At 40.2% G+C, this 24,968-nt stretch overlaps 1 protein-coding gene across 1 annotated transcript in view; it reads left to right on the top strand.

The window, feature by feature from the left end:
• Positions 1 to 24,968, top strand: part of LAMA3 (laminin subunit alpha 3) — an 881,606-nt gene that overhangs the window by 39,492 nt on the left and 817,146 nt on the right. Inside the window, exon 2 of the mRNA XM_085605753.1 lies at positions 19,397 to 19,549. Within this exon, the coding sequence (XP_085461879.1) occupies positions 19,397 to 19,549 (153 nt within the window). The remainder of the gene's footprint in view (positions 1 to 19,396; positions 19,550 to 24,968) is intronic.

The following is a 24,968-nucleotide window of genomic DNA, read 5'->3' as shown; positions in this document are numbered from 1 at the left end:
TTGGTCCTCTGATGGACCTTGCTTGCTGCATTGAGGGGTGAAGGATCGGGGTGTCAACCGTTGTCTACCCAATGAGGACCAGCTAATTGGTAACTATCTCACAGATTGGAAATCAAATTCAAATATACTATCCTCAAAGCCATTCTATAGATGTATAGGATAACCACAGGAAGTCCAAAATGCCTAAAGAAGTTCAATCGGACCAAAATCATACAAACCAATAGTTCCACTATGCAGAACAATAATAAAAGAATATGATGTTCTGAAAATAATCTATGACTATCTCTATTATGCATTACAAATCAAATATTGTATGCACGATCTCTGTGATAAGGACATTTCAGAAATACAGTTTAAAGATAACTCACTGTTTAAGTTGAATTCATTTTTATATTAGGCAAGCTTAGCTTTCAAGACAAATGATCAGCATTTAGGAAATTCAGTCGTGAGTCTCAATAAGCAGTTGCAGAATGTAGTAAAAAACACAAATTTAGCAGAATACAAATAAAGAACAACGTTTTAGGAAATTTGGAATCTAGGGTTCAGCTAATTAGTCCATGGTACGTTCGCTGAACTGTCCTCCTGCCTCCATCATGGAGAGAGGGACAGTTCAGGAAAGTTCTCTCAGCATAGCCATAGAGCCTGGATTAAGCCCACCAGAAATAAAGTCCATGGACAAAGGCATATGAAAGCAGTCAAATGAATGTGAAAGAAAGGGCTTTAATCAAGAGTGTTCCGATCGGGACAGCAACAGCAACTCCAACACTCTCCTCGACTTCCGAAGTGACTGCTCCGACTGATTGCAGAAGAAATTGGTATTATAATCCATACAGTCTGGAGACATCAATTGTCACCTAACCATGGTCCAAGTTACATTTGACCATCATCCGCTCACAAGGTGCAAAAGTAAATGCTTTGGTAGATTTTCCGATGAGAATCGACTGTTCGTTCCGGGCATATTTGTTATATCACAAAGAATGATTCACAAAAGTAGCTTACCATGTACTGAGGTTAATAGTTCAGTCTCTCACATTAAGATCCATATTGATGTGACAAAAAAGTATCTTTAGTCCTCAGGAATGTCATGTGAAAGTAGAAGAAAGTTACATGAATGAGAGACAAAGCAATATCTTTTCTCACCAGTCCATGAAGGAAAAATGCAAACCTAGGGGGAAAAGTCACTTAATGCTTATAATAAATACTTCTTATTTAATAAACAAATATGCAATTAGACTCACGTATAGTGAAATTACATTAGCATTTCTTGTCAATAGCTGAATATTTTAAAGTGTCAAATATGATTGCATAAAAACCTTCAATGCTAAATATGGCCTACTACCACAATTGTTTCAAAGTATAAAACAAATAGTATCGTTTTAGGAAATCTAAGACTCTATTATTATAAAGCTTTCACACAGCATGCTTCATTCATTTAGGTTAAAATATGACATAGTTGCACCAAAATGTAATTAGCTATGGAGTTTTACAATGGAAGCAATAAAACATGGCTTTACATTTATCATAAGCATTTGCACAATTGAAATCAAGACTCATATTTGCATGTGTACAAGCTTGTCATTTAAGTTTATTTTATTCTGCATAATATGAGTATATTCTTTATGAATTTTCATATCAAGATTGTTTTAAGGCATCAGAAACATTAATTATTAGGCAATGTTAATACAAAATATATGAATGCTTTCTACTTCTACAACTTTAAGCACTCTTTTAAGGTGCTTGAACAAAATTTTTCATCAAAATCATTGTAACTCTCTTAAAGTGTACAAAGCGCATATTATTTTTCAAATGTGGTTTACTGTCAGTACCAGTTTTTATTGTTGTGTAAAGATTTACCAACTTTTAAGCTGCATCAGCTGCGACCATGCATTGTTCCTCTAAGTAAGCCCCTCTCTTGCAAATTAGATGTCCGAGAGCTGGCCGTTTCCGTCAACATGTGTGGGTACCTTTCTGGCTGGGTGGCATATACCAGACTCCCCTAGCTAGCAAATTTGGACAGCTCCGCCAAGATCTGTTGGGCAAGGTTGCTGTCCTTCCATGTGACCAGGGTAGAGACTTTGGGGTCACTGCTTGCATGGTCTTGAACTGTACGCATTTCAGGTCTTCGGAAGTGTAGTGTGCTGAGGTTGGAATATGTTTCCGTATGTGCAAATGTTCACACTATTTAAGATATCCATTATTCCACTAGAAGTATATTTAGGAGTAAAAACTGTGACATTACTCTTCAGTGTGCCAATGGCAACATTGCTATACCTATCTAGGTTTTTGTGTATAGCGGGCTAAAGGCTACCTTGAAGTGCTTGATATCATTGAGCATTACAGATGGTATTCCCCCTTGGAGGGAGGATTGGTGGGTGATGTCTCCTGGGCTCTGTTTGAGTAGAAGCTGTTGAGAATTTGTGGTTTCAGTCTGTGCTCAGTAAGTTATTTGGCCGTCCCCCCGGTGCCTCTGGTGATTTACTTCTGTAGGCTGCTTGTGATGCATTTGCTTTTGTTTCTACAGATTTATTTCGCAAGACCTTGGGGGCTCCTGCTGAATTAATTCCTTGGATTTCTTCTGACAAAGATGCGTTGTTCCCAACAAATTTGGTTTGGAAGATTGCGATGAGCTTCTGAGCGGTTGTTGTGATGGTTTGAAAGGGTTGATTCTTAGTCTCTGATGATTCCTTCCACATTACAGCATCCTCTGTATGGATTCTGGGATGCCTAGAAGGTTCATCTGAGAGGGGACGCTGATTTTTCTTCAGATTTTTAGCATACTTCATGCGCTTTTTGGTCTTTCGTGATAAGGGCTTGGCTTTGCCATGTTCATCTGCTGAAGTGCCCGTAAACTGTGTCCCGGAGTGATTTGATTGGGTGTTAAGTGTATTAATTCATTTCTGTATATTGACATTTGTGTATGTTGGATGTTTGGAGTGGACATACATTTGGGTAGTGTGAGCAACAGTATGTTGTGTGGATGAATCGCAGTGATTTTATGTATCGTTTTGGAAATATTTATTTAAACATGAAATTTTAACTGAAAACCTTGATGATAAATAATCATAAATTTAAAAAAAATCAATTTTTCTATCAAAATATAATTGTTTTGTGATGTTTGTGCCTTCATCTTTGTTCTGTTATTGAATAGCTGCCTAAGATTTTTCTTGTCGTTCTTTCTCATTATCCTTACCTTAGGCACCTACGCTACTACCATGGGATCCCCTTCTTTTCTCTAAGGCTATGTTGAGTGTTACCATGCCCTGGTTGGCTGACACGATGAACGTTAGGTGTGATCTTGAAGCCTGTGTCTACTGCCTTTGCACTTAGTGATGGTGTATTCCCATAGTTCTCTGCTCCACTGGTTGTGGTGGAACCCATAGTTCCATGTAGGTTAGTGCTCATTATGTATTGTGCATGTGCGCGACTCTTAGGTGTAAAAGTCGGATGGGAATTGGTTACCTTTGGAAATGGCACCTGATTACTCTGGGTGCTCTGAATGTTCTATAGATTGGTTACTACTAAAGAGAGAACCTCTGGTAGCAAGCTAAGTTTATCCAAAATTTGAGTGCGTTTGCACGCCACGGCTACGGATGCTAGCCCTGCCTCTAGCTTGCTTATATTTTCAGCGTATTGTGGAGGCTATGGTCTGCATGGTGTCCAGCTGCAGTTCCAGTTTATGGGATTGCCATGTCAGAACATTTCTTGTGGCTGCCAGGGGTTGAATTGATAGATAGCAGAAGAGCGCCTTGTTCCCAGCAGCTATTTTGTTCATAGTTTTTTTGTTACTATGTGATTCATCTGTAATTCTTGCTGTGACACGATTTTTCAAGGTTGAGTCTATAGCGTAACTCGTTTCGGGTGGGACTATGCTGCTCCGGGTGAGCTGATCCAGGATACAAGGCCTTTATATGTGGGGCGTCCTGGAGAGGGAGTCTGTTCAATGGGGAGCACATAGGATGATAATCCACCTGCTGCCTCTGCCTCATTACTAGGTGCCTAATAATTTTGCAGTGTTGCTATGGAATCACTTTTGCTGCAGGTGGACCACAAAAATGAGTTGTCCTAATTATCCAAGTTGGGGGGGGCATCTGGTCAGTATTTTGCTAGCTATCTTGGTAGCAGACATCTGCCTGGAGCGCCCTGTTCCATTTCACGTAAATGAGAGCCGGAGTATAGGAATGCCCGATTAGCTCTCTTAGTGAAGCCAGCTCATTTGTGGCGTTTAAGGTTAAAGCTGTACTGCACCTCTGCTGGACTGGCGCTGCAGCCTAATTGTCTGCTGATGCTTCTTGTGTGGGTTTTTCTGCTACCATCTCCTTTTTTAAATTTGCTATTGTTATAAAGGATTTGCTTATAGAAACTGGGTTTAAGGTGGACGAAGAGCTTGGGCGTACCCTTTGTAAGGCATGGGTATCCATCTAAGATGTGGCTGTTGCAGGTCTCTTATTTGGGATCCTCATGTCCCTGGCCTCCTTTTTGCTCATTGTAGATTCTCGGCTCTGGTTGAATATTCTTTGCAATAATTTCTAATTATCCTGGAAGATTTTTTTGCTCCTGGGCTTGCTGAGCTGACTGAGGAGGCAAGACCTAGCACGCTTGATAGTGCCTGTAAGTGTGCGGTATATAGCTAGTTCATAGTCAGGCTCCATTAATGGTAGTCACATGATATTCTGAAAGTGCAAGTAATATTTTTGATAGGCTGCGGACTCCAGGCAGGCAGTGACCAGAAGCCTGTGGTTGTTGCTGAATCTCAGATTTTTAGGCAGCTTGTGTGGGGGGGAGGGAGCTGCATGAGTGATGGAAGGGGGCAGGAGCACACCCTGGTCCGCAAGCCTCATTCAAAACTAGTCGGGCCGCTTCCACGGGCGCGTGGCTCAACACTTGTGCAGCGACACTAACTGCTGCCCTCCCATCTGTAACCACCTCTGTGCTTGCCCCCTCTGCCTGTTCCTGCTCTGTAGATGTATAAGGAACCAGAGCCCCTCACCGGCTGGTGCCCTCTGGCTCCCTTGAACTTCTTATGTGCCAAGACTGTGCCAAGAATCCAGTGCTCTGTATGTAACTAGCTCATACAAGGCATGGCTGGAGGGATCAGATGGGCGCAGGTGGCAGGAGCAAATAAATGATGGATCAGGCGGGAGCAGGCTGCACTTCAGGGGCCTATGGGCTGGTCCTGCTTCAAGCACAAGCACTCCCTATTCCCTGCCCTTCCTGACCCTTGCCACACTGCACTGCAAGCTTCAAGTCTTCACTCACCCCTGAGCGGGTTCTCCAGCAGCAGTGACGCAGGTGGTGCGGGGCTTGGTCACTAACATCGGTGCTGGCGTTGAAGCTGGAGTACCTGCGGTAGCCCTGTGCCCAGCGCCCAGGTGCTTCAAACAGCCCGCACACGACCCTCCGGTCACACAGAGATGCAACGTGGCACCAAGGGTGTACTATCACCCCCTGCAAAGATCCGGGGACAGACATTAAAGCATTGGAGACTTTGCAAGCATGCACTTAATCTGGAAACACACTATATGAAAGTGAGGAGACCTCAAGTCACAGTAGTATTTTAGTACAAAATATACATTCACTGCACATAAGAAGAAGTTGAGAGGGTGAAGGTGCAGATCGTCCTCCGACAGGCCCAGATAAGTAGAGGCTAAATAAACACATTAAAAAAGCTATGTTTTTGTTGTAGAAATCTTTTTCTTTTGTTTCTTATGTTTTTAAGAAAAAAATAGTCTTATTGACTTTACTAAAGGCGAATGAAAATTTTAAATGATCTTCTATTTTTGCCCAAATAAACAGGAAAAAATTATGTTAAGACTATGAAAACCGTTTTTGTGTATTTTCTTACTTATGAATTTTTTTTGTTCTTAACTTTAAAAAAAAAAGTGATTTTAGCCCTGCATAGTCTTCTTTCTTGCTGCACAAGTTGCATCCTGTCCAGGGATATAAGTTGTTCCTCATTTTCATAGTAACTGTCTTTTGTATCAATAAGTAGTAGTCACTTAAGAGTTGCTATGTCATGGAGTGGCACAACTTTGAATAATTTTGCTGAATCTTTCGGGCGAGTATTGCAGAACACCACTCTTGTGAAGGCAGTGGAATCTGTATTTTTTTAAAGTTCAAAAGTAAACCCAACTAGTGGCCTTGTGTGCCTACTCTGTTGTATCACATCTCACAGGGGGTAACATAAAACAACATGTTCTATATATAAATTAAAAATGGAATTATATCAATAGCACGTTTTAATACCCAATATGGCTCTGTCTCCAAAATAAACCTTAGCCAAGCATTTACACTCCCACGGCAATGTGCAATATGGTTTGTAAAAATGCGCTCTTCAGTGCATACATTTCCGGAATGCGGATTTTTACGATTTCGATTATCAGATTCTGTACCAGCAGGTGGATAGTTAAAAACGTGTCCCATCTCCACGACCGATAAACGGAGGGAATTGTGCCATCCTAAAAAACACTACCTTGTGTTATTGAGTTGCTGCGTAGTGTTCGGAAGATTAATGTGTGTTTTTGTTTTTTTCAACTTTGACTCTAGAAATAGTCTAAAAACCTAGATAAGCACTTTTGAGAAACCCCACTTGCTGTAGCAACTATTCCCTGGTAACTTCCTGAAGCCAATAGACATAAAGGACAAAGGACCTCACTATGTGCTAAGGCCTCACTTCTGTGTGCCACCCTGCCTAACAAAACACCCCAAATCTGTGAAAAGTCCTTAAATCACTTGCCTGCCTAACCTATACTTCAAATATATCTTCTCTTCCCTCTAATCAAATATTATGTCCCTGAGCCTGAAACGTATCTCTTGTATTCTCTTCCTCCTGTACTGTGCTGACAGAATCTTCATTCATCTTGCCACTGCATAAAGTACAGTCATTTCAGAGAAACAGATGAACTTGTTTTCCCGTTCTTGTATAATTTGCACCTGGTTCTCACCAGCTTCTACTTGGTGGTAATTTGTGAATACAAAATCATTTTTTGTGACTATTTGCAATTAGAGAATGCAATTGATGCATACAATTAGCAAATCACAGTTAGATAATCACATTTTGGAAATCATAAAATATTTTCACTATCTAAAGATTTTTAAATCTTTTTTGCAATGCAGATTATGTTATTTCTCAATTTTGAAATTGTGATACATTTCTGTTGGAAATTGGGTTACTGGTTGAGGGGGGTAAAAACCTACTCAAGTAGCCACCACAATCTCTGTCAGGTTGAACACAAGCAAACCCCCAAATTAACCTATGCTTAACCCTCTGGTAGCATGACACAAAGCAGTCAGGCTTTACTTAGAGGCGATGTGTAAAGTGTTTATGCAGAAAGACAAGTGTTGAAATATCGCGCACTCCCGTTTAATCTCTGAGTATGTTGAATTTTAACAAGTAGTGGCGTGCTGCTAGAGGAGCGACCCCTAAACCAAGGTCGAAGAAATAACAAGAGTTGCACTATCCCATCCAGGGTGGTGTCCCTCTATGCGCACAGCGTTGTGAGGTAACAAAGTTACCAATTTTCGTTCTGGTTAAACCAAAGTTCATTTATTCATGATTAGAAATTAGAAATTCATTGTTCCGTGTAACAAATTATCACATGTTGTGTCAACAAAGGTGCTGGTGGATATCCTCTATGCATTTCGGGTGAAACCCTTCATCAGGAGGAATCCTGTAAACAAAAACAGGAGATAATGTTGCATGTCCCCTCATAGGATTTAACTTCCACTTACAAATTAAAGCGTTAACATAGTTAAATAAGTGAAAACATGTACCATCCAAGATATCAAGCTTCAAAAAGTGCACGAAAGCATATCAAGAAACGCTGTTAAGGAGAACTACAAAGGCGTATTAGAAATTGCATCCAAGCTATCCGGTGTCTTTTTTGAAAATTTCCGGCGTGTGAATCGTGCTGTAAAATAGATACGGTGATAGCGGCGTGTTAAATAGATACGTGAATGTTATATAAAGTATGCGTGCCGAGATCAAGTGAGATAGTCCAACACGTGTACAAAGTAAAGCATGCAGTGTTAGCAACATAAGCCATAAGATAGAACCACGCACCAAAGTCGATTGAGATCGTGACAGTTACCTCAGTTCACCCGTTCGAATGAGCATCTCCAAACTGCTCTGATCCGAAAAACCGTTAGTAAACGTGTAGCCATGTTAAGTATGCGGATAGTGAACAAAGAAAGAAGACTAATAGTGGCGGCCATCTTAGAATAGGAAACATGTAAATTGTCAGAACATGACAAAAAGCAATAAACAATGACTCGACAAGAAAACCGAGTTAGTACAATGTAACCAAGGCAAAATACATAAAAGTTGAAATAATAAGTTGTGGTCACCAATGTAAGATAAAAGCTAAAAAACGGTGTTGGAAAAAATTAAATAAAGTTGTAAAGAATCAAATCAAAAAGAAAAAGAAACATGGATGGAAAATACATGTAAGCAGAAAGGTTGAAGATGGGTAAAGAAACAGTGGAGAAAAAACAATAACATTTTAAACATGAAAGATGTATATGAGCTTTTGGGCATTCTTGTGGGCAACAATTCAAAGTCAAATAAAGCAACTCAGTTCGAGACGATCATTCAGTCCAAGGGGTACCATGGAGTTCATTTTGTAAATCCAAAAGGTCTCTCTTTGAATCAGAAATTTTCTGTTGTCACAACCTTCCCTTAGCGGAACTGTTTCACACACTAGGAAACGTAATTGACTGACGTTGTGTTTGTGTTCATTAAAGTGTACTGCTACTGTCGAATTGAGATTGTTGTTGCGGATGTTGCTTTTGTGTTCGTTTAATCGAGTTTTCATTTTCCTTTCGGTTTTGCCAATATAAGGCAAGCCGCATGGGCACTTCAACATGTAAACAACATTTTTGAAATCACAAGTTGCAGAAACGAAAAGTTTTATGTTGTGACCTTTAGTTGGATGTTGTATGTTCGTGCCTGTAATGATGTTATTACAATTCCCACAATTGTGGCAAGGTATAGTACCCTTGTATTCAGAAAATGGCTGTGAGGAGCTTGTTGATTTTAATACCTCCATGAAATTTCTACTCCTTTCGTAGGCAAACAGTGGTTGCTGCGAAAAGATCTGATTGAAGTCAGATTCCATTTGTAGTAAAGGCCAATGTCTAAGAATGGATTTCCTGATGTTAAAACTTTCGGTTGAGAATTTTGTAACCATAACCATTCTCGTAGCTGTATCTGAGGCTGTTGGTTGTTTTTCCAACAACATTCCCCTTTGTTTATTGGACGATTTGTCAATGGCTGTTGTCAATATTTGTGATGGATAACCTCGCTTTACAAAGCGTCGTTCCATTTCCAAGGTTTGTTGGGTTAGTTGTTGGGGTTCAGAGATGATTCTCTTTATCCTGAGAAATTGGGAAAATGGTAGATGTCGTTTTAGAGAAGGTTGATGAAAACTCGAGTAGTGTAACAGATTGTTTCTGTCTGTGTCTTTCCTGAAGAGTGTAGTTTGAATGTGATGACCCACGATGTAAATGTGAACATCTAGGAAATTTATGTCTGTTTCACTGATGGTAGAAGTGAACTTGAGTCTATCGTTGATGGTGTTAAGATTCGTAATCGCTTCAGTCAGTATGGTTTTTGAACCTCTCCAAATTGAGTTGGATCACATTTTGCACACCACACCATGGGAGAATCATCTGTTACTGTTTGTTCGCTACATTGATGACATTTTCTTAATTTGGAGAGGTTCAAAAACCATACTGACTGAAGCGATTACGAATCTTAACACCATCAACGATAGACTCAAGTTCACTTCTACCATCAGTGAAACAGACATAAATTTCCTAGATGTTCACATTTACATCGTGGGTCATCACATTCAAACTACACTCTTCAGGAAAGACACAGACAGAAACAATCTGTTACACTACTCGAGTTTTCATCAACCTTCTCTAAAACGACATCTACCATTTTCCCAATTTCTCAGGATAAAGAGAATCATCTCTGAACCCCAACAACTAACCCAACAAACCTTGGAAATGGAACGACGCTTTGTAAAGCGAGGTTATCCATCACAAATATTGACAACAGCCATTGACAAATCGTCCAATAAACAAAGGGGAATGTTGTTGGAAAAACAACCAACAGCCTCAGATACAGCTACGAGAATGGTTATGGTTACAAAATTCTCAACCGAAAGTTTTAACATCAGGAAATCCATTCTTAGACATTGGCCTTTACTACAAATGGAATCTGACTTCAATCAGATCTTTTCACAGCAACCACTGTTTGCCTACGAAAGGAGTAGAAATTTCATGGAGGTATTAAAATCAACAAGCTCCTCACAGCCATTTTCTGAATACAAGGGTACTATACCTTGCCACAATTGTGGGAATTGTAATAACATCATTACAGGCACGAACATACAACATCCAACTAAAGGTCACAACATAAAACTTTTCGTTTCTGCAACTTGTGATTTCAAAAATGTTGTTTACATGTTGAAGTGCCCATGCGGCTTGCCTTATATTGGCAAAACCGAAAGGAAAATGAAAACTCGATTAAACGAACACAAAAGCAACATCCGCAACAACAATCTCAATTCGACAGTAGCAGTACACTTTAATGAACACAAACACAACGTCAGTCAATTACGTTTCCTAGTGTGTGAAACAGTTCCGCTAAGGGAAGGTTGTGACAACAGAAAATTTCTGATTCAAAGAGAGACCTTTTGGATTTACAAAATGAACTCCATGGTACCCCTTGGACTGAATGATCGTCTCGAACTGAGTTGCTTTATTTGACTTTGAATTGTTGCCCACAAGAATGCCCAAAAGCTCATATACATCTTTCATGTTTAAAATGTTATTGTTTTTTCTCCACTGTTTCTTTACCCATCTTCAACCTTTCTGCTTACATGTATTTTCCATCCATGTTTCTTTTTCTTTTTGATTTGATTCTTTACAACTTTATTTAATTTTTTCCAACACCGTTTTTTAGCTTTTATCTTACATTGGTGACCACAACTTATTATTTCAACTTTTATGTATTTTGCCTTGGTTACATTGTACTAACTCGGTTTTCTTGTCGAGTCATTGTTTATTGCTTTTTGTCATGTTCTGACAATTTACATGTTTCCTATTCTAAGATGGCCGCCACTATTAGTCTTCTTTCTTTGTTCACTATCCGCATACTTAACATGGCTACACGTTTACTAACGGTTTTTCGGATCAGAGCAGTTTGGAGATGCTCATTCGAACGGGTGAACTGAGGTAACTGTCACGATCTCAATCGACTTTGGTGCGTGGTTCTATCTTATGGCTTATGTTGCTAACACTGCATGCTTTACTTTGTACACGTGTTGGACTATCTCACTTGATCTCGGCACGCATACTTTATATAACATTCACGTATCTATTTAACACGCCGCTATCACCGTATCTATTTTACAGCACGATTCACACGCCGGAAATTTTCAAAAAAGACACCGGATAGCTTGGATGCAATTTCTAATACGCCTTTGTAGTTCTCCTTAACAGCGTTTCTTGATATGCTTTCGTGCACTTTTTGAAGCTTGATATCTTGGATGGTACATGTTTTCACTTATTTAACTATGTTAACGCTTTAATTTGTAAGTGGAAGTTAAATCCTATGAGGGGACATGCAACATTATCTCCTGTTTTTGTTTACAGGATTCCTCCTGATGAAGGGTTTCACCCGAAATGCATAGAGGATATCCACCAGCACCTTTGTTGACACAACATGTGATAATTTGTTACACGGAACAATGAATTTCTAATTTCTAATCATGAATAAATGAACTTTGGTTTAACCAGAATGAAAATTGGTAACTTTGTTACCTCACAACGCTGTGCGCATAGAGGGACACCACCCTGGATGGGATAGTGCAACTCTTGTAAAGTGTTTATGCAGCATCTCAAACAGTAATAAAGTGAAAACATAACACAAGAAAAATCTCACACCAATTAAGAAAAATAGAGTAAAATTAATAAATTATTTGAGACCAAAACAAACAAAAATCCAATTAGTACAACCAGAGATATGCAATTTCAAATAAAAATAGAGCATAGAAGCACAAATCACCAACTATGTTTATCTGGTCATGCCGGACTAGGACAAAGTCACAAGTTTAGGCCGACTGTGATAGAGCACGGGTCGGTAACAGGGACCTTTTTAGGCCTGCTGAACAAAGTTCCTTATGTTCTGGTTGCAGGGTGTTGCGATATCCTGCGTCGAGGATGTGTTCCACATGCAGCAGTTCCAATGAGCTGCTACGCTGCATTGTGGAGTCCTGTGTTGTCCTTGAGGTTGCCAACTTTCTAAAAGTGTATATATTAAATAACAACGTCTCAACAGGTAATGACAATTTGAAAAACATGCACAATATTTGAAGGAATTAAGAGACAGTGAGGCAATAATGGTTATTCCAATAAATGCACAGAGCAGTCTATATTAGAAAACAGGATAAACAAAATCAATGGTGGCACTATATTACAATAGATGTCCATGTAATCTGTACAAAGTGCACAACTTGGGTGCTCGTGGAGAAAACAAAGTGAGCGGCGCAGGTGACTAGTGGGACAGAGAAAAAACGGTGCAAAAGAATTAGAAAAGATAATATGTAGAAGGATTATTTATACACCTCTAGTGGTTCAAATTCATTTCCAAGTGTTTAGGTAATTTGCTGAACCATAGAGGCTGCGCCAACAATTGTGCTGGGTGGTCGACGGCATGTACATCTATTGTAATATAGTACACCCATTGATTTTGTTTATCTTGTTTTCTAATATAGACCGCTCTGTGCATTTGTTGCAATAACCATTATTGCCTCCCTGTCTCTTCTTTCCTGCAAATATTGTGCATGTTTTTCAAATTGTCTTTTATCATCACCTGTTGAGACGTTGTTATTTGATATATACACTAATTACCCAGGTCTCAACTAGGCCTACGGGTATCCTCCTGTGGTTTGTTTACACAACTTTCTAAAAGTGTCATTTTCAGAACTATGACTTAAAATCCAACTATAATATTAAATAGGGTTTTAAATTACAGCTATTTAGACAACAACCTCGATATTCCTATCTGCTCCCAATTGAACGTTACCACGTATTAAATGTATTAAAGGAACTTAATGTTATCTTATGGTAGAGGTAGGCCTCACTGTAGTGAAAAACGAATTTAGGAGTTTTTCCATATCAGGACATGTAAAACTTAAAAATACGTGTCCAACTTTTAAATACACTTCACCCTGCCCCCTGGGCTGTGTAGGGCCTACCCTGAGGAAGACCTATGTAGCGTCCTCCCAAGCCCAGAAGCATGCAAATCAGTAAGCCACTCACGGAGCTCTAAATTGTACGTCTTTATTCCTCAGCATACAATCTCACTCTGCCCTCTTAGTACGTCATTAATAACCACACTGTAACACCTCCCAACTAGTCACACACTTCCTCTCCTAAGCCCGCCCAGACCTCAAGGGTCCTAGCACAAATAGTCTCTTGACACTACAACCTCTATGTATAAAATAATTGAGGTTTGGGCCTGTTAAGACTTTTTTCTTGCCAGGTCAAAACGGAAGTTTAAAACTGCACACACAGGATGCAATGGCAGGCCTGAGACATGTTTAAGGGCTATTTAAGTGGGCGGTACAATAAGTGCTTCAGGCCCACTAGTAGCTTTTAATTTAAAAGTTGTACCACTTTACTAGGGACCTATAAGTAAATTAAATAGGCCAGTTGAGTGTAAGCCAACTCTCCCATGTTCAAAGGAGAGAGCACATGCGCTTAAGAACTGGTTGGCAGTGGTAAAGTGTGCAGTCCTAAAGCGAGCAAAAACATAGCAAAAACAGGAGGAAAGATGTCAGAAAGTTGGGGGGAAAACCATGCCAAGGATTTCAGGTCCAACAATTGCAATGTTCACAAACAAGTTTGTGATCTTCAAACTACAGACTTCATCAGGCTGCCAAAGATTTCAGGATAACTGTTAGCGGGCAAATGTTGCCTAAAAATCTAAATCACATTCCTGTGCGCTACATTCTGTATGATAAAGGTTGTAATATTTTGTGCTGTACCAGTCGAAGATATTTTATCAAATTAATTTGTATTTGTGCAACAGACTGGCATAGGAATGTTTTTATGTAAACATTGCAGCTTTGCTATGCTCACTGCATGAGATAAAGAGGCCAGTGAAATCTCAAGTCTCTAGACACTCTATATATTATTTTCTGCTTCCTTTGTTGGTGCAGTTAAAGGTGTCGCACCGTTCACACACTGAAAACCCTGAGTTATGAAAATTACTGACAGTTACAGGAGGCGGACTTTACTAGAAATTCCGCTGTATATTTACAGTGACTAAAATGTGTCAGGATAAGAAGTATTGAGCTGGAAATCCCCAGGGCTGCACATCTGCGAAGTGAAGTTTGCTTCGGTTCATTGGTGCTGGGTATTTTTATAGCCATGCTGTGCTTTCATTACAAAAATCTGGAATGGTGCCATTTAGGCTGTATGGCTTTCAGAAAATCAGAATACCAGTTGTCCAAGTTGTATTTACTTATGTCACTACATGTGAGTGATAGTGGGCTCTGGAAAAAGACAGTATAATCCCCTTCCTTGAAGGAAGCTCCTCTCTATTTTTAAATTTTTTAAATCCCGTTCCGTTTGAAGCTTTCCTAGGATTGTGTTTGTTTTGAGGCGTGATTGACTGTGCTATTTGCTTTATGTACTACATTTAGGCAGTTCTAGCCTTCATTTGATCCGAAGGGCGTTGGTGCTGGAAAGGCGGGGGCGCTCCTAATAAATTGAGTTTCAACTCGCCATGTGGATATATGCCATTTCATCCACCCTCTCATAACTTTACCATCATTCCAACCTTAACCCCCACCCTTAACCCAGTGTTAACTCCAACACTAACTGTTATCCCTATCCTAACCCTTAACCTAAGCTTCCTTCTAATGGGGCCTAAACTGGGACAGAAACTGGGTGAAGGGAATTAGGGAGCTGTACAGGGGGACAGCAAACATCCTTTCGGCATCAACAGGGGTGCCCCAGGGCCCCCTTAATGTCCACAAGGTGTCCCTTGAACTCGTCATTGTCACGTTCCAGATGGGCCACTCTCCAAATTTTAAAGCAACCTTCGCTCCCTCTTTGTCAGGACTGACCTCTGTTGTTGTCCTGCAGGTCTTGATCATGTGCCTGGTTGAGCACTCTGTGATGGGGCTACAATGGTTTGACTAGAGGTGGGTGTAGCACGTTAAGCAGGTGTTGATGGACCGGGAACTGCCGATTACTCTTTGTAATATATTTTAATTTCCATTCATATAACATAAAATAATTTTTCTTGGAAACAACCTTTATCTGCCTGATTTTTCTCTAAGGGTCTACATCTCTAAAGATTTATCTAATATGACATGAATACTATCCGACAATTAATTCCGCTTTCTACATAGATGCCATTATAGGCATGTTTGAGAACTTTCAAAAAGCACAAGTTTACTCGCATGCCCTAGCGAATGCGGCTGAACAAAATTGCCATTTTCAAATTTGCTGGGATTTCAGAGTTCTTCTATGTTCAAAATTTTCAACAGAATGTTTGTCAATTTTTGCAAATGGGGATGACTGCAAAAGTAAGTATTGTTGTTGTTGTCATTGTCGTTGATGTTGTTGTCATTGGTTTGGGAGGAGCTTCAAAGAAGTGCCTAGCACCAAAAGTGGGGGTGGCAAATACTTCTTTTAACTGAGATACTTCCACACTCCTGCAGGGGATACCTGAATCTAAAAGGACAGCTTTCCTTGTGCAGATGGCCATTAAGTATAATGGCTTACAGCCTTATGTAGTATGTCGCACACTATCTCTCTGTTGTATTTTTCATTGCATCTAGCAAGTGTTAGTCAAGGAGCAGTCTCTATAGTCTATCTTCATATTATATTTACAATTTGCAAAATGCATCTGTACCTAGAAACGGTGACATGACACTAAGGTTAAACCTACTGATCCAAATGGTGGACTACTGTAAAGAAAGAAGTGTGTATAGTAAGTAAAGGGTATACAACCACATTTTAAGTGATTTCCTGAATCCTAATAGGTTATCAATAGATTAAAGCTCAGAAGGAGGGAAGTTACACTGTGTAGGTGCCTGAACTTAAATGGCTCGGCCACCTACCCGCACTTGTTAAAATTTAAGTCTGGCAAGAAGGCTGGTGACAGACGAGGACAGCTGGCGTATTGACATATATCTTAGAGCCCTAGTTTAAGTAAGCCTTAGTCCAGTCTTGTGGATCGCTTTATGAATCATGCACAACAATGTAAAGCTTACCTTTTTAGGCAAAGGAAGCCGGTGCCTCAGAGGAGGAGGGATATTAATGGCAGGAAAAGTGAGCATGGCAGCCACAATTTGAATGCGCGACAGCTGTTTCTGTAGATAGCTGGGTGCCCCAAGAAACAGAGTGTAACCTTAATCCAGGTGGCTGAGCATAGAGAATTGAACTACTAGCGGGCGGCAGTGAGATGGAAGTAATGGGAAAACTATATGAAAAAGACACATAAGGATAAAATTGATAGTTTGTTTACATGTACAGTGAGCGAAGATGTGCATTTAAGTATAATGCAAGATTCCAGCCTGACAGTGAATTGGTAGGAGTAGGTTTGCTAGGTAGTGGCCGGAAATCAGAAGGAAATGGAGCCAGTGGGCTACCTGTAGAACAGTTAAGGATCTGTTTTTTCTCTATTGAAATACAAGGCATTGTCATTTAGCCAAGGAGGTATGTCTCAGAGACAGCTGTGAAATGCAGCAGGAGTAGGGGAGAGGTGTGATCAACTGACAACATGATTTGTCTGTCATCTGCATAATTCATAAAGTTTATGCCATGGCTGTGAATCAGTTGTGCCAAAGGCATCAGGTACAGGTTGAGCAGAGTTGAATTCAGCGATGAGTGTCTGCGGAACTCTTTGGTTCATCTGTCTAGCTGACGACTGGAATGGCAAAAGATGAACAGTTTGTGTACGATTTTCCAGGTATGATGTGCACCAGTCCAGGGCAACTCCTTGGATTTCGGATTCCCCCAGCCTTGAAATTAAGATACTGTGGTCCATGGCGTCAAAGTCCACATGCAGGTCAAGTAGCATCAACTCTACAAATTTCCCTTTGTCCATTGCCATTCTGACCTTGTCCAATACCGCGACCAAGGATGACTCTGTGCCATGAGCCAGTCGGAACCCTGAATGAGCAGGGTCCAATAGACTGTGACCTTCAAAATAATTGGTGATTAGCTTATTAACAGGTTTCTCCGCAATTTTTACTGGGAGGCGCAAGAGTGAAATAGGACTGAAATTACTCAGGACCGAAGGATCCGCTGGTGTTTTTTTAAGCAAAGGCAGCACCATTGTTTTTTTCCAAATAGTAGGAACTATCCCTTACTGTAAAGAGTTGTAATATAGATTTAGCAAAGGGGACACAAATTAATTTAATGTTTCTTTCCAGATTTTAGGGGAAAGTGGATCAAGAGGCAAGCCAGAAGAGATGGAAGCGGCAATAGTATGAAAGGAAATCAAATTTAGTTGCTCAATATTATTGAGAGAAGGATGTAGACAGGTAGAACTTAGTTGTCCCTCATCTTCTCTAGAAGAACAATAGATTTGACAGTCTGAAGTTGGTAAAGAGGGATAAAAGTATGCTAGACTGGCCAAGACTATTAGAAACTTTATCTCTGAAATATAGAGAAATGTCATCACAGATCTTCTACATATGCAATACTGGGTGTAATGTGCACCTATGGTTAATTAAAGCTTGTCTCTCCGAAATATAGAGAAATGTAATCACAGATCTTCTACGAATGCTATACTGGGTGTAATGTGCATCTATGGTTAATTAAAGCTTGTGTGATCAAGAAAATCTTCTTTGAGGCATTAAGGGACTCCATAATTAGCTTGGCATAATTCTCCGACTTTGCCATTGTAATGAGCTTTTAAGGTTGTCTTATGTTGTTGTTTTACTTGTAGTGTGTAAGTCATCCTCAATTTTTTTTGCGTTTCTTGCACTCTAGCTAATATCAGAGATTCACTATACCAAGGTGCAGAGGGTTGAGCAAGGGTTATTTTCTCTGTCCAGAGAACTGTGTCAAGAGCCTGCGCAATCTAAACTTGCTAAATATTAAATTCCTCATGTACCGTAAGATTATGTGTTGGATATTAGGTACAAACCAGAGCATCCACAAAAGCGACCTCAGAAAACTTGGCCCAGAGTCTTCCTAAAATAGAGTTTGCACGGGCTGGGCCCTGTAACCTGCATTGTTTGCTAATAACAAATGAAAGTGGATGGAGAAATGATCCATCCAAGCCTGTGGTAGATTTCCACCTCCCTCTATCAGCTCAGGCTGTAAATATTAGATCTAAAGTATGGCCCTCTTTATGTGTGGGACCTGTAACTAACTGAGTAATCTTGAGTCCTTCTAATGATTCGACCAGTCCATAGTGATGGGGTGGAATGAAAGTTCATCCTAATGTTAGAATCTCCCAGCAGAAAGAAGAAAGACTGTGAGAGGATGAAAGTCAAGGTAAGTTCCATCAAGGAAGCAGTGAAGAAAGTCACAGGTCTCAGGGGACAATAACACAATATCCATGCTTATCAACACAAATTGAAGTTTGTATCCTAAACCCCAGTACTTCTGCTGATCTAACTTCAGTCACTTTAGAAAGTTTGACCTACCAACACTCTTTAAAAATGTATTGCAAGACCTTTCTTCTAGTAGCAAATGGCAGTGTATGTGTATAGCTTTGAATCCTTCAGTGCATTCACAGGTCAAGTCAAGGTTTGATTCAGTATTGGTCCATGATTCTGTAATAAAACCTATGTCATGCCCTTTAAACTGTATAAGATGATGTGGCTGTACTAAATGCTTTACTGGAGAATGAGCATTAAGTAGTGTGCAGCAGATTTTAGAGTTAAGCGGACAGGTACCTATTAAGGCTGTAGTGATAATGGAGGGTGGTGGCACTACAGATTCATTAGGGGAATCCAGTCCGGCTTTGGCAATGCCTATATCAGTATGTATCATATTGGTGAGCCAGGGAGTTTTTAGGAAGCACAACCACCAAGTAGCAGAACAAGATCGCCAACAAAAATGGTGGTTGAAAGATGGACTCCTCTTAGAGCACCAAAATGCCTCTGCTCCAAGCCTTGATAGAGGAGTCTAAGGGGCAAATCAGAGTGTAGAGAGGGGAGATGAAGTGCAAGCGTAACAACAATTTCTTTATCCTTGAAGAACATGAGTCATATAACAACATTAAAAATTAATACAATTCAATTTGGCATATAGTGCTTAAAGTATTTGCACACTTGAATGCATGAGCCTAGTAGAGTGATGAATGCTTTTGTTTACCTGCACGTAATATATATCTTACAATTTCTTTTTTCAGGGTCAATTTTGTGACTACTGCTATGCGACAGATCCTAGTAAAGCTCATCCAGTAACCAATGCTATTGATGGGACAGAACGCTGGTGGCAAAGTCCGCCCCTATCTCTGGGCTTGCAGTACAATGAAGTCAATGTCACTTTAGACCTTGGTCAGGTGAGTGTACTGCCTTTTGACTGTTATTAAATTGTCCTACTTGTGAGCAAATGATAGTGGTGGATGTAATATGGTAAATGAACATTCGCAAGTGTGTCATGACAAGTAAACATTGCAGCTCACTGGATCAGAGATCCCTAAAATATCTTGGGAGATGCGGGAACACACTTGGAAACAAATAGTTACATGAAGAACACATAAATATTTGATTTGAATCGTTATTTGTAGAGCGCGCGAATGCCGTGGCGTCTTGATGTACAATGTATTAATGCAAACATCCAGTGAGTAAGCCACATAAATCTGGTTTTGTAGCTTGGCTTAAATCTTCTGAAAATATGTAAGCAATGTTTAAAGTTTCAGAGACAGTAGTTTTATTTCAAGGTAATCAGAGATAGAGTTCACTGTATGAAGGTGCAGTCGAAGCAAATGGTGCTACAGAGTTAGTCTTAGTCATGTATTTATTTGTACAATGATAGGCCTCTTCCACTATTTTTGAGCTTTACCTAAGAGACAGAAAGTACAAGTTAGCACACAATCTATAGGAGGAGGGTCCTGGTCCAATATACTTTAGTCACCGCCCACAAATGCGAGGAGTTTAGTTGAATACACATTGGAACACTTCCATTTAGAGGCCTTTCCTGTAAAGGTTGTACATTGTTTTTGTGCTGATGCCCAGGTATAGTGATTTCCAAATTATGGGTCCTGGCCGTCTCAGGGACTGATCTCCAAGTTTATTCTGTTTTAAGGCTTGTTAAAAGACAATCTTCAATAATTTAGCAGAACAGAGATTGTGATATAAAAGTGTCCCTCAGCAGTGGTCAAATGCAGTCATTGGTAGGATGATGAAATATCTTTGTTATGATATATCTTCAATTAAGACAAATGAGCAACATCAACATTATTCAATTGGACAAGGGGACCTAAAATAGAGAACTGAATCTGCTTTGGAACATTTCAGCAAGGATTTTAGGCTGTCCTTTGTTGGAAATAAATCAGAAACTAGAAAGTCTAACTTGCGTTTAATGCAAAATAGTAAGCAGCACAGAGAAATAATTAAAAGACAATTATCATTTCAACTGACCAGAGCTCCTGCTGGAAAATGGCTAGTGTAGTGGCTTGTGAGTTAGAGATGACATGACCCTTTTATTCCCTGACGGACCCGTAGAACAGTGACGTAAGTGCTTGGGTGTGGGGCTAGAATTCATACTGTGGAATGTTGAGTTACTGGGTACACGCTGAAGAATAATGACATGTAATACAAAGATCAGTGTGTGGCGTGATCATTTATATGTACCAGGGCTGGGGAGGACGCTACAACTAGTTGGAGCATAATGCTAAAGTGCATACAATTTAGGGCAGTTTATATAGGTTTTCTCTCAATACAAGTCTATGGAACCTAATCACATGTCCGAAACTTGTTACTTTCAGCAAACTTTTTCATCTAATGATCAGGATCTTCCCCACCAAGACAGTGCACAACATCCTTGAGGAGGAGATATCATTCATGAATACAATACTGCGCTCATTATTCTTCGAAAATCTTGCTTCCAGTTTCCAGGAATGAAAACAAAGCTATGCTCTGCAAAAAAGGGCTAATGTACAACCTTGTATTACATGACTTCTGGGATTGCAAGAACCATGAAATTTATCAAGCCTATTTGAGGTTAATAGGTACTTAACACCAATAAGAAACAATATCCATATTTGATCATAAAATATATTGGTGCACTCTGTCATGTGTGTGTGTGTGTATATATATATACACACACACACACACGAAAGAGCATGGAACACTCTAAAACACCAATGACATTCCAAATCTACTCTCATCAAGAGCCTCATGTAGGTAGCTAAATACCGGTCGGTAACGGCCGAAATTCGGTAAATATCCCGTTACCGACCGGTATTTAGCTATTTGAGATGTAGGAGGCATAATTCAGGATTCGGTAAATTACCGAATCGGTAAAATACCGAATCGGTAAATACCGAATCCTGAATGTAGGGAGCACTCTAAAGAGTGCAAATTAGTATTAAGAATTCGTTATTTACCACCAAATACAGGTTGGTGATAAATAACGAATACCTTGCAAAAAGCTATATTTTGAAGATGTAAGAGTGCCATGTGGCAGACATACATGCCCTTAGGGCATGTATGTGCGCCACATGTGCACACATGCAAGAATCAGGGGTGCAACAGGGTGTCAATGTGACACCCTGCCACCCTTGTATATGCTCCCCCATTACCGAATCGGTATTTACCGAATCGGTAATGGTGACTGGCTTCCCATTGATTCCTATGGGCCTCCAGGCCCATAGGAATCAATGGGAAGGTATGCCCCATTACCGAATCGGTAAATACCGATTCATAATTACCGAATTTTTCCGATTCGGTAAAATTTACCGAATTATTACCTACATCACATTTACCGATTCATAAATACCGAATCGGTAAAATTCGGTATTTATGAATCGCTAAATGTGTTGCTACCTACATATGGCCCCAAATGTTTGGTTTTCTAGCAGAGGAATAGCAAGTGCTGTCCACACCTAGCTGAAACATGACAAAACCTTTAGTTTTACCATCCCAGCCACAGTATTGTCATTTTTCATCTCAGCGTGGTAGGCACCTGCTAATGCTATGCTTAAAGACTTTGCTGTGTGCTGACACACACATTTTCTTTAGTATAAGAATGCCTCCTGTGGGGAATGAGAATTGAGCCGCCTGAATACATCACCATGTGGCAATTCCCAGGTAGAGGATAGCCAAGAGCAACATCTGGATGTGAGGTGTGCTTAGCCTGCCAGAATATTGCAGCAGCTAATGGAAAGTCATATTTAATCCTATCTGTGTAGTGGGTGCACTCCATCAAATCTACAGCGAGATAGATGCGCATTCTCCAGACTGAAACATTTCTTATCCACACTGGAAGCGGCTGGAGAGGCAGCTCCTGTTTGGACTGACAGAGCAGTAATCATTTATTCCTAATTTTGTAGAAACTGCCTTTTTAAAATCAATGCATCGCTCCTTGCTGGCTTGGAACCCTTCCCTGTTGGACACTGTCCGTGTGGCTACAGTAGTATAAGAAAGGGTGAACACCCATGAACTGGCAGCTTGGATTCCACGGTGGCATCGACTTAATGCCAAGATCTGGGAACTGGGCGCCAGGAACAAATACGTTTTGCCAAAGCTCTGTTCTTTCAAAGAAATGCATCATTTCCTCTAGTGCTAAAATCATCACTGAGCGCGAGCCCCAAAGAAGCTCCCCTCTTGAGAAATGACTCTAAGCAATGTCAAAAAAAAACGAAAGCAATTAATAAATAAATCTGAGCTGCCCGCTGTCCATCTCAAATGACGTCCCACAGACTCTTTTGTTTTTATCAGATACTAGAGCTGAACATTTCACTTATGCTACTGAATGGTCATTATTCTTAGCCAAATAATAATGTACATGATATTAAAAAAGCAGAGAGAGTATTTAAAACAAAAACAAACAATCAAACCAACATAATTTAAAATCGATTATTTTATAGTTCTTTCTTGAAAAAAAACAACACGTTTTGTAGGTGCCAAAGTACTCAGCAATGAGGGGGTTATACGCTCCAAAGAAGGGGTCTCCAACCATTTCTATGGTGGGAGCTACTTCTGATCAGTAACCCTGATCTACTGCAGACATTAACTCTGCTTCAATATGACCCCATTCAATAAGATTTAAAGTCAACCTCCACATCCATATAGGAGTACCAAGAATGACCACCCCTTACAGACCCTCATTCAAGCCTCTCTGCTCCTGCTCCTTTAGTCATTTTCTCTTAGCCAAGTGTTCATTTACACAGTGTGGTTGACAGAAAAAGGCCTGCGACATGATCAATCTCTAAGCAACTTTGCTAGTCTGCGAGTGGAGGTAGGCGGTCATGTTGCAGACTGTCCTACTGTCACAGGCTGTCACCGTCTGTGTTTATTTGGTGGTGTGAAGACCTGCTAATAATTTGGCTGACTGCTTCTCCAAGGTTCTGAAAATTAGCTTCACTCTACCTCCTTCAATGTGTCCAGATGTTCCCTATGACCTACTGCATTGACCTACCCTTTCACGAGCGTCTTCCAAGGAGCTGGCGAGCTGCCAGTAGCTCCCGAGCTACTGGTTGGAGACCCCTGCTCCAAAGCATATGTCTACATTCACTATAGTGAGAGACGACGGATAAGTATGGAACGCAGTAAAAATAAGAGAGGAGGAAGATGACAGAGGAGATGAGGGAAAAGATGGAGAGGTAGGAATGTTTAGCTGAAAGGGAAGTAAGTGCAGCAGTAAGGGGCCGAACAGCTGGGAGAGCCGATTCGTCGAACTCTAGGCAGCACATATCACTGCCGGTGGCTTCCGTTGACTGAGCATTGAGGAACTCTGTGACGTCATCAAGGGTGGAGATGCTATGGTCTTGCCCTGGGAAGGAGGGAGCTCTTTGGTGGAGAGTCACAAAAATACTTATGAGCACAGGAAGCAGGAATACAGGAGTACTCCTTGACTTACTCCTACATGCCTTTGTGAATTGGCCCTGATCTGTCAAACTCCCGATTAGTAAAAAAACAAAGAGGATGCAATTGTTTCTGTTTCTACTACTAATATTTGAATAGTCCCTGAATATTCCCAATTTAGATTTGTTGGGGCCACTTCATAAAGGAAAGTAACAATGCGTAAAAGCGTAGTTCAGGAGTACTACTTGACACACATATAAACACTTATGTAAATTGGACCTTCGGTTGGTTGTGTGTCAGAAAGTCGTTAGTGAGAATATTGCCTGACAGAAACTTAGGGGCATATTATCAACACAGGCGATAAAATTATCGCCGCTTAGCGGCAGAAAACTGCCGCTAAAACGGCGATAATGGGCTTGATAATTTGCTCTATGGAATTCCAATTGAAGCCCATGTTAGATGTGAAGGACGTCTAACCTGAGCTTCAATTGGAATTCATAGAGCATATTATCAAGCCCATTATCGCCGTTTTAGCAGCAGTTTTCTGCCGCTGAGCGGCGATAATTTTATCACCTGTCTTGATAATATGCCTCATTGTGTCCTAAATTTTCTTTACTAAAAACATCGTCGAATTGAATGTAAAGTTTATACATTTAAATCCAATGGGACAATAGTTCTGTAAATAATATTTAGAGCACAATGTTTCTGCCAGATGATATTTTGGTTACGATATCCCTGTAGCATACGCATGGATGTCAGTTCACCAAAATGTCAGGGGTAGTGGAAGTGACATCACACATCCTTAGTCCTTCACTTTCACATGCATTCACATTCACACATACACACTCTCTCCTTCAAACACGCACCCAACATGCATGTAAAAGATTTATTTTTTAAACTTGCTTTAGCTGGCAGGGAAAGTCCAATTCCATTTAATTGTAGTGCATTTTT

This window comes from Triturus cristatus, chromosome 5_1 (genome assembly GCF_964204655.1).
Source record: "Triturus cristatus chromosome 5_1, aTriCri1.1, whole genome shotgun sequence".
In the NCBI taxonomy this organism is placed as follows: Eukaryota; Metazoa; Chordata; class Amphibia; order Caudata; family Salamandridae; genus Triturus; species Triturus cristatus.
The sequence above is the reverse complement of the archived record's forward strand: the minus strand, read 5'-3'. Positions and strand labels throughout refer to the sequence as shown.